At 35.3% G+C, this 11,363-nt stretch overlaps 1 protein-coding gene and 1 non-coding gene across 5 annotated transcripts in view; both read right to left on the bottom strand.

The window, feature by feature from the left end:
* Positions 1-1,153: 1,153 nt before the first annotated feature.
* The window catches only part of LOC104656744 (short transient receptor potential channel 1), an 80,512-nt gene continuing 70,302 nt past the window's right edge, over positions 1,154-11,363 (bottom strand). For all 4 annotated transcript variants that reach the window (XM_030934869.1, XM_030934871.1, XM_030934873.1 and 1 more), the window contains 4 exons: positions 6,468-6,643; positions 4,810-5,011; positions 4,357-4,551; positions 1,154-2,993 (listed from right to left, as the gene is read on the bottom strand). In XM_030934869.1, coding sequence (XP_030790729.1) covers positions 2,766-2,993; positions 4,357-4,551; positions 4,810-5,011; positions 6,468-6,643 — 801 coding nt within the window. In that variant the 3' untranslated portion in view covers positions 1,154-2,765. The remainder of the gene's footprint in view (positions 2,994-4,356; positions 4,552-4,809; positions 5,012-6,467; positions 6,644-11,363) is intronic.
* On the bottom strand, positions 7,544-7,605 carry LOC115892138. The gene has a single exon (XR_004052025.1). It is a non-coding gene; the product is annotated as a U7 small nuclear RNA (small nuclear RNA).

Raw genomic sequence — 11,363 nt, 5'->3', positions numbered from 1 at the left:
TCCTAGTAGCTCTGTTTCTCTGATTGTGACTGATACAATTCCTTTTTACTGCTGCATAAATTGTCATTGTATGGATGTACAATTTGCTGATCCAGTCACTAGTTAATGGACATTTGGTTGTTTTCAGTTTGACAGCATGAATACAGCTTCTAGAAATGTTCACATACAGGTCTTTGTTTTGGCAGATTATTTCAAAACATGGCACAGTAGTCGCCCCTTATCCACAGGGGATATGTTCCAAGACCCCAGTGGATGCCTGAAACCACAGATACTTCTGAGCCCAACTGCTGTTAACTGGAACACGCTTCTGTTCATACCATCTATCCACAGATTTAATGCCTTTTCCATCTTAACTAAGCACTTCCCACACTGTGGCTGTAACTTTTGCAGTTTCAGGTGTAACAGCAAAATTAGCATAGATTTTTTTTCTTTTTCACAATTTCCCAGGCAAAAGATTCGTTCTTACTGTAGATGTTACCATATGTACATTTTTTCTCTTTCCTGAAGTTCCTTAAGTCAAGAGCTTTCACCTTTTCACTTAAAGGAAGCAGGCTACAGCTTCTCGTTGGCGTATTCAAATTGCCTGCATCACAACTCTTGCACTTTGGGGCCATTATAAAGTAAAATTAGGGTTACACATAAAGCAAGGGTTACACAAGCAGTGGGATGCCATGACAGTCAATCTGATAACAGAGAATGATGCTAAGTGATAAAGTGGTGGATAGTATATACTGTGTGAATATGCTGAACAAAGGGATGATTCATGCACAGGCAGGATGGCATGAGATTTCATCATATGACTCAGAACAGTGAACAACTTAGAACTTACGAATTGTCTGAGCATGGAGGCTCACACTTGTAATCCCAGCAATTTGGGAGGCTGAGGCAGGAGGATTGCTTGAGCCCAAGAGTTCGAGGCTGCAGTGAGCTATCATCATGCCACTGCACAGAGAGTATGGGCAAAGAGAGACCCTGTCTCTAAGAAATAAACAAACAAAACCTCAAGACATTTCTGGAATTTTTCATTCAATATTTTTGGACTATGATTGACTGTGGGTAACTGAAACCATGGAAAGTGAAACTGCAGATAAAGGGGGACTACTGTATATCTCAACTTTTAAAAATTGGTAATACAATGGACAGACTCTATCCATTTATCATCTAATGTCAAATTTTATTCACCTTTTTTCTTACAAGATGCTGTCATTCAAAATGTACCTCATAGGCAACTCAACTCATGCATACAGTAGGCACTCTATAAATGTTTTAATAATTAGGTGTTTTTTAGAATGACTAAAAATCCAGATGTAAACTCCCAATTGGGAAGTGCATAATCCCATTGTAGACAAAATATATAACTTTACAATAAACATTTTTATAAGAATTTGCCCCAAAGAGGGAACACTTAAAATTTAGAAATTAAACAATAAAAATGCAAAAGCAAGATGAAACACAATACTAACCTATTTAGACAATGATCCCTGGATCAGTGGTGCTTACAGACCAAGAGTTACCTGCACCCCGTGGCGTAAGACCATCTGACATTCAGTTAAGAAGAGAATTATATACCTAATACCCACTTAACTGGAAATGCTGCAAGAATATATAATAGCCTATGAAAACATTTTAGCTACATTCCTTTATGTGAACACACAAAAAATTTAAATATATATTTTATTCTCTAATTTTAAAAAACCAATGATTTTCATCTTAAGCAGCAAGAATGATCCACAAATAAGTATGAAGTCACTTTTATAGAAGCTATGTTAAATTCTGGAAAGTACCTTGGGAGATAAGCTCAAGAACCTTAGTCCAAATACAAAACAAATCATTCCATTAAACAGACTTCCTATGTTTTACAAAAGAAAACAGGTTGTGACTACATGTGATAAAGTGTCTCCTATCTTAAAACTATAAACATTCACTCCAACTTAAAAAAAAAAATAGGACTATTATGATACGAAAAAATTAAAACCAACCAAATGTCGACAAGTAGCTACGCAAACTTATAAACATAATTGAATGCTCTAGCTAAAAAATAAAACACCTACTGACTATATTTTTCAAAAACTATATAATTCTATAAAAATTTAAATATGTGGACTAACTACATCAGTACATGGAAACGTATATATAAAATATTAAGTGAAAAAAACGTTAAAAATATAAAGTGATTATAACCATGTAAAGGTAAATATATTACAATAACAAAAACTGAAGTGAATTTAAATTGAAAGACATAAATAGATGCAAATATTAGGGTTTTTTCTTTGTTGCTTAAGATTATAACAAAATACAAAAGAAAAAAATAGACTATTATTTTAGATAAAATTATACTCCTAAACTTAATACTGAACCATACGTGAACTCCTAAAACAGATATTTAAAACATAACTTCTATATTTCAAGTGTATCCTATGAAGGAGATCAGCCCACATTTGCCGATCTTCATTTTATTATAACTGCCCCTCTAAAACATAAAAAGAAAACATTTTAAAGCACTAAGTGAGAAAACCAAGCAGCATGCTAACAAAATCTACTTAATCTGTTTTGCTTCTGCAAAAAGCCACTAACAGAAGGTTTTAAAAAACTAATTCAATATACATACTTTACATAACATATATTTATGCTATAAATATTTTAAAGAATGGCTTTTACATAATTCTTTATTTCAATATATATCTCATTAATTTCATTGCAAGTTATGCAATATAGTCTTTTGGATCTGTTATTGAAAATTATTCTCTTCATGATTTAGAAAATGGTTAATTTCTTGGATAAAACATAGCATATTTAGAAGTCCGAAAGCCAAGTAAATCTCTTATTTCATTTCGGAATTTTGACAGATCTTGACGCAGTTCATTTAGATTTTCCACAGTTGCTTGATCTGTACTTTGCATCTTCTGTCTCATGGAAGTCAAGTAACGATGCACTAGGCAGCACATCACTTTTTGATAGTTTTCATCTCTCTTCTGTTTTAAATTTCTCCATTCCTTCAAAACAACAATATGATACTAAGGATATGCAGAAATAATATTTAAATGAGGTAGAGTTCAAAAATATATTCACAGACACAAACACATCTTTAAATGCTTTATTAGACTATAGTTTTGCTACTACTTGGTATAATATTCAACACTTGTTTAAAACAAATATAGCCTGCATATTAGTTTAATGCATTTAATTTTATGCTTATCTTGATTGAAAAAAAATTAGTCTTAGGAATCCTTAGTTTATAGCAGGGATTGGCAAACTACAACCCACAGGCCAAATATGGTCCATATCCTGACTTTACAGCCTGTGAGCTAAGAATAGATTTTACAGATGAACATTTATCATCAACTGATAATAACATTAATTTTAAACTCTAGTTAAGTGAAAATTTATCCCCTCCCAAAAGGAATTCCATTCTTTTCACTAGTAGACCTGTATTTAAAAAATTATTACTGTTATTGTCATATTTTGAATTTTATCCATAAAAGTTTTGTGAAAATTTTTCTTTCTTATTGTATCACTGCTTACACAATATCTCTGATTTTGTCTCAGCCTGAAAAGTGTAAACTATTTACTATCTGGACCTTTACAGAAAAAATGTCCCAACCCCTGGTTTATAGTAACATATATTGAATTACTGATGTATTGAATGACTTTCAAGAAGAACCAGAAAAATATGAGCTGATTCTAGTAGTCATTCTTTAGCTACACTGACAGAATAGGTATTTCGAATATTTCCCATGTTTTAAAACTATGAGATGAAATTTTATATATTGGAGGAATCTGAAAAGTAAAAAAAAAATCTCAGTACTGTCTCTCATTCTTAATAATTATATGTATGTGTATGTACACACACACACACACACACACACATATATATTTGTTTTGAGGTGGAGTCTCGCTCTGTCACCCAGGCTGGAGTGCAGTAGTGTGATCCTGGCTCACTGCAACCTCCACCTCCTGGGTTCAAGCGATCCTACTGTCTCAGCCTCCTGAGTAGCTGGGACAACAGGCATGCACCACCACACCCAGCTAATTTTTGTGTTTTCAGTAGAGACGGGGTTTCACCATGTTGGCCAGGCTGGTCTCGAACTCCTGACCTCAAGTGATGTGCTTGCCTCAGCCTCCCAAAGTGCTGGGATCACAAGCGTGAGCTACCGCGCCCAGCCCTCTCACTCTCAATAGTATTTATTGAATCCTTACTTTATGTTGGATGCAATGCCATACATTAGGGAATATAGCAGTGAAAAAAGTCAGACAGTCACAGCCCTTAGGGAACTTGCATACTTATGCTTTAAGAAATATCTGAGATTAGGAATTGTTAAAACTTTTATGTTGCCATTCAAGCTTCTAATTTCTTACCTTTAAACTGTTTTGCCGTTTGACCTTGCCTGTTGATGTATGAGAGCAAATCCACTTACTGAGGCTACTAATCATATAGCAGATAGTCTTTGGTGAAGGAATGATGTTGAAAGGTGGAGGTAATGTACATTTATCATCAAAGTAGCTAAGCCATAACTTCGCTCGAGCAAACTTCCATTCTTTGTCTTCATGATTCTATATAAAAGGCAAATTAAAAAGCAAAGTAGAATATGAATACACACACAAATATGGGGGATATTTCCACACCTTGTAGAAAAAGTTTTGTTCAACATTTGCAATTATTATACATTACTTACATTTTAAAAATCTATAGTTAATTTTAAAATACTATTTTTCAATTCTTATAATCTTATAATCTTTGGCTCTCTTATCTATTGTATGCACTTAGTATGGTCTGAGGAGAATATAAAGTTTTTAAAAGAATGAACTTACTGCTATCAACTGAAAACTTTTATGAAGCATTGCCACCAGCAGTTTGGTAAGCACAATCACAACCACCACATTGTATGTACCAACAATGACAGCTCCCACAAAGGACTGCAGTTCTTCTCCATAGCTAAATCTTGTGACAAAGATTGCGACATGCGCTAAGGAGAAAATATACCAGAACAAAGCAAAGCAGGTGCCAATGAACCTGTAAAGACAATTGCATTTCTGTTTAAAAGGCAATTAAAGAAATTAGCAAAAACGAATAATTTGTTTATATCAAAATTATTTAAATAAAATATTGATAATCCATGAACAATTCTTTATTTAAAAATGATGTTGATTTCCACAGTACAGATATGTATTACTTTAAATAAAGAGGCCCTAAGAAGATAAATTATTCATAACTGTTTAACCCCTTGCTGCCTTTCTGTCTGTTCTCAACAAGGCAGCCTATATGATTTGTTAATATCTAATTAGATTTTGTCACACCTCTGCTCAAAACCTTCAAATAACTCTCAATTTCAGTAACTCAAAATCCTTACAAGGGCAAAAAGGTCCTACATGATCCCCATTACCTTTCTGACTTCATTTCCTACAACTCCCCCTCCAATTCAACACATTGCATCCACACTGCCTGCCTGGCATTTTCTTGAACATGCCAGTCATGCTCCTACCTCTGGACACTGGCCTTTGCTGTTCTCTCTCTCTGTAAATGCTCTTCCCCCAGAAATCTTCTTCATGGCTTGCTCCTTTACCAGCTTTAGATCCTCACATGAATGTTATCTCTTCTGGGGCACTCCCTAGCTCTTTAGCTAAAACTGAACTCTGACACACAGATGCTCTTTAGCTCATGCTTTATTTGTCTTTGTAGCCCCGACCACTGTGTAACATAGTAAGTATTCTACTCCTCTTTTTATTGCCTGTATCACCTCCCTAGAATGTTAAGCTTCATCAGGGTAGTTTTGTTTACTAATGCTTCATTTGCTCAGCACTTAGAGCATTGTCTGGTATATAGTAAATGCTACACTGACACTCATTAATCTTACTCTTTACATAAGATGACACACAAAATAACTAAAGAATAGTTGACACATAATAGGAACATGACAAATGTGTCCTTCCACACCCTTTCTCTCCATTGTTTTATTTAAAAATGAGGGGAGGTATTTTGTTTACTCAAAACAAGGTGTTCAAATCCTTATGATACATTAGAGAAAAAAATGTTCATGAAGTTCTAATGATTCTCAATTCTAATGACCTCTTAAAAAGTGTTGAAGCTGTGAGTGTTTCTGGCTGTAACAATGACTGAGAGTTGCTACTGACATTTAATACCTGAAGGACAGAGATGCTGAACATCTTGCAATATATGGGACTGACAAAGAATTGCTCAAAATGCTAAGAACACACAAGATGCCAATAATTCCTCTGTTAAGATAGACTGCAGTAGGGAAGACAAGGTAATAACTTGGACCCACTGTTTAAGATTCTGTATGTAAAGATGACTATAGTGACTCATGAAAAATAAGTATTTATTAAAGTTTATGAACATTAATAAGGAATTTCTTAAAGAAAATTTCAAGTTCCATTTCTATAGATACTAATTCATATAGAAGATGGTTAAAAGACAAATATATTTACTAAAACATTTAAAAGACACTCACGAATGGAAGGTATCATTGCTTTGCTGTTCACAGAATATGCCTACACAGTCTTTCTGCTCCTTTGAAGTATATCCTTTATCATACAGTTGTGTCAGTCCAATTGTGAAAGAAAACAAAACAAGAAGAAACATCCCAAGAAATTTTCCAAAATCTTGTAACATCTGTCCCATTGAAATCTGTGGAATATATTACACAAGTATTCATTAAGATTATCAGAAAAACAAAGTATTAAATATAAATGACCCAGCAACAAAAGGAAGACAAATACATAATCCACAGGCCACCCCTTCTATTGCATCTGGTTGAGACAGACCAGCATTTTAAAAACATTGAAAATCCAGCTGCCTAACAAAAAGTCATTTTAAGCATACCAACACTATCATTGTTAGATGGCACGTTCTTGAACCTGGATCAGGTTTTCAGAGGACATTGTTGCTATGGAGATAGAGGCAGAGATATGGAGATTTAAGAAAAGGCTGAATTTGCAAGGGATAAAAGGAAAATACCCTGATCAAACTTAAAGAGAAATAAATGCTTATATTTACATAGCTTCTTAAATTTTACAAATATAAAATCATTATGGGGCAAAGTATTTCACCTGATTTTTGAAACCAATTCTAAACCAATTCCTAAAATCAGCATTTCCTCCTACGGGACTGCCCTAATTTCTTTTGCTGAGGTGACAGACTTTCTTTCACTTTGGGTCCATTTTAAGAAAATACTATGTGTGCAAGCCAAATGAGGGTGTCCAGTATTAGTAGTGAGTATATTTTGTAGTTTAGACATGTATAGTGCACATGGAAGGTTTAACCCTAATTTCATTCTCCTTCAAAATTTAGATTAGGTACTTTTCATAAATTCTTAGTTTTTAAATTGGCATATAAATTTGGGGAATAATGTGATAGTACTTTTTCGACCCAGCAATTCTATCCCTAGAAATTTAACCAATAGATAGAAGTACACAAAGATGCATGTATATACAAGGATTTACACTGCAGCATTGTTAGAGGTAGCAAAAAAATTTTAGAAAATCTTCAATATTGTTTTTAGTTTTTACTTTTTAATATTTTTTGGGGGGGGACTTTCCCGCAAAAACTGGAAAGCCTGCCAGACAAATTCTAAAAGAGCTGTAACATTACTCAACATTGTTTTTAAAAAGAATGAAGAACATCTACATGTGCTAGCATACAAAGATGGCTATAAGACAGTAAGTCCAAAAAGCAGGGTATAAAACTGTATGTATATGTGGAACGGCTCCCATTTCTATTTTGTTAAAGGATAGACAAGATACATATTTTAATATAAATATGATTTAATATGCATAGGAAATTTCTGGAAGTTCACACAAGAAATTGTTAACCATGTTTATGGAAGTATATATAGCTAAGGGTATAGAAGGCAGACTTTTTTTTTTTTTTAAAACAGAGACTCTGTTGCCCAGGCTTGAATGCAGTGGCGCAATCTCGACTTACTACAAACCTCCGCCTCCTGGGTTCAAGCGATTCTCCTGCCTCAGCCTCCCAAGTAGCTGGGATTACAGATGCCTACCACCATGGCCGGCTAAGTTTTTGTATTTTTAGTAGAGATGGGGTTTCACTATGTTGGCCAGAATGGTCTCGAATGCCTGGCCTTAAGTGGTCTGCCCACCTCAGCTTCCCAAAGTGTCGGGATTACAGGTGTGAGCCACCATGCCTGGCCTCATTATTTTTAATATACAAAAATTAGTGTTTTGAAACAACCCTTCCTCAGATTTAACAGGTCAAATTTATATAATTAATTACATCAAACTTCAAATAAAATTCCTAATTGGCCCAAGTCTGCCAGCATAGCACATCCCCGCTTTCAGTGATACAAAATGGTAGCCACAGGCAATTGGCCAGATGCTTCCAGCCCACTAAAGTGGACCAGCTACTTAAGTAGAAGAGGTGAGTTTAAATTCTTAGGCCCGCCACAAGCTAGTAACCCAGACTCTGCCATAGTGGAGAGATCCAATATGCCTGACTTGTGCTTTTGACTAGACCATGCGGTACTTTTCAAGGGCTATGCTTCCCTTCCTTGGCCCCCTTATAAAATTCTGACACAAGAAGCGGGGGACACTTAGAATCAGAAAACTCAAAATATGTAAGAAGGAGAAGAAATGCATTTTCCTCTTAATTAATGACAGCTTTATTGGATCACCTTGAGAAAGAAAAGCATCCATTCAGATTGTGGTTGCTTAGAATAAAGCTATACCATCTCAGTAGAGAACTCAATCCCTTACTACAGTAAGAATACAGTAACTGCTTTTGATAACTACAGAAAAGATCACCTTGAGGAAAGTCTGGACACTGTAAGCTTACAGGTAAATCGGGTTTTCCAATAGTGGCCATGTATGATATAATTTTAATTTTAAAACATGTAGTCAAAGTAGCTTTAATTTAACATAAGTTTTAAATAAATGTAATCGAGTTCAATATCAAGGTAAAATTCTGAATGAGAACACCACAAACTTCATGACTTGCTTAAATTTTAAATTTAAAAAGAAATTTTTAAGAGACAGAGTTTTACTCTGTTGCCCAGGCTGGATATGGTGGTGCAATCACGACTCACTATAGCATTGACCTCCTAGGCTTGAGCAATCCTCCCCACTCAAGCCTCATGAGAAACTAGGTGCATACCACCATGCCCAGCTAATTTTTAAAATTTTTTTGTAGACAAGGTCTTGCTATTTTGCCCAGGCTGGTCTTGAACTCCTGGCCTCAAGCTATCCTCCCGCCTCAGCCTCCCAAAGTGCTGCAATTAGAAGTGTGTTCCACCATGCCCGGCCTGACTTGTTGTTTAATAGCATGATATTAGTTCTTATACAAGAAGAACTAAAAGTAGAACAGTGGATGTCACTTAGATGAATACTGGCTTGAAGATACTAACCAAATATTCATGTGAAAGGCAAATATTAAAAACAGTAAATTTATTTTATACCAAGAGATTATAAGGTTTATGTATTTGTAAAAGTAATACTAATGCTTTCTCAAATATTTTTAAAAACTATTTGGCAGTTTAACTTGAGAAATATGAAAACTTGTGAAATGGAAAGAGAAAGGTAATTAAAATATTAATACAGAAATTAACATAGGAGTTAATACTAGTACACACAGAGGAAAAAACCCTTGCTAATCAGAAAAAGGGAAATTAAAGCAAACCACTAAATTAGCATAACTTTAAAAAAGCACCAAATGCTATTAATGTAGTGAAACTATTTTTATACTGCTTGTGTTGCAGAAAATTAACACACTCTACTGTAAAAAAATAAAAATACTGAGGTGTCACGTGGATCGTATCTTTTGATCTGTTAATACTATTTTTGGAGACTTATCCTTAGAAATAAGAGGCAAAAAGCCTCATACACACGAGTACTATGCAGAACAAGAAAAACAACCTAAATCCCTGATAAGGGAAAGGCTGCTATCATTAGGCTCATTCAATTACAAAAGTTGCTAACAAAAAAAAGCAATAATAATGACAACTTCTAGTCATTGTCTTTCCAAATCTCCCTCCAGAATAAAGCCGTAATTATCTGTCCAAAAGTTCTATCTAAGCAAGCCACCCAGGCTCAAAAACCTCCTTTGCACATGTGGTATTAAAATTCCTGGCAAAGAGACCTTCAGTTTCTTCAGTGTTCAGCCCAGCCTGTCTTTTTTAGCCTCATTTCCCCAACTCCAATCCACAGTCCAACTATAAAGGATAGGCTGTCTTCTCCAAGCACACTGTGCTTTATGACTCCACACTTCTGCATGTTATCTCCCTCTTTGTCCTTTGCCAGGCAGGCTTCTCATCCCTTCAAGGCTCAGATCAAATGCCACCTCCTCCAAGGAGCCTTCCTGACTCTCTCCAGCTACTTCCTCAGTCACGATTCCAAAGTAACTGTTATTGCTAAAACAGTCTTTTTGACTTCATACTAGTATTTATGTTATGTTTGTCTCCTCTAGCTGTCTTTAAGAGCAGGCACCATGTCTTAGTAAGTTCCAGAGCCCGGTGCATTAATTAAAATGTTGAATGATTCTTAACATTTTCCTAGTTCTTAATTAACTTAGCTAATTATCACCAAGTCCTGGTTCTAACACTGTGTGAGCTGGGCCTTAGTTTCCTGATCTATACAAGGGATACCGTCAAATGCTGCATCTGCATGTAATTTTCCAGCTTTAACCCAATCAATTTAACCAGTATCTCTGAGGGTAGGACTTGAGAATCTAGGTTGAACATGCTCCCCAGGTGATTCTGCAGCCCCACCAGTTTGGGAACCTCTGGACTACATGACTCCTCAGTTTCTCTAACTATAATATACACCAAAAATGCAAAACACCTGAAATAGCTGTTTACTCATTAGAAGCAGCACCAACATGCCACTCATATTATACAGGCTACTAAATAAAACCTGATAATTATCCAGTAAAACCAAACAATTCACTAGAAATAAAATACACACTCATGTCTCAAGTACTAAGCTTTCCAAGTTTTCCTGTATTATTTTTCAGGTCTGCCATAGTTAACTAACTATAAAAGGAATGGACAAAATGGACCTAAACATTTATATAAAGCCCACCATGTGTCAAGTACTCTGGTATGCATCTTACATACACTGACCCATTTAATCCTCACAACAACGGATTAAGAAACTGAGGCTCACAGACACTATAAACAGTAAGTGATGGAGCAAGATTTTGAACCAACCTGTCAGAATCCAAAGGGATGTTCATTCATTTGTAATAGTAGTTCTAATAAGCAGACCAAACAGAAAAGCAAGACATTTAGATACAAGCACTTTCAAGTACCATAAATATTGAGGCCTAGGAATGCATGCATAGATCCTCAAGAGCTCCCCTCCTTTGGTCTGATTTGCTCATCACCACCACTCCAGAA

This window comes from Rhinopithecus roxellana, chromosome 1 (assembly GCF_007565055.1).
Source record: "Rhinopithecus roxellana isolate Shanxi Qingling chromosome 1, ASM756505v1, whole genome shotgun sequence".
Taxonomy (NCBI): Eukaryota; Metazoa; Chordata; class Mammalia; order Primates; family Cercopithecidae; genus Rhinopithecus; species Rhinopithecus roxellana.
Note: the sequence above shows the minus strand (reverse complement) of the source record. Positions and strands in the feature narration are given on the sequence as shown.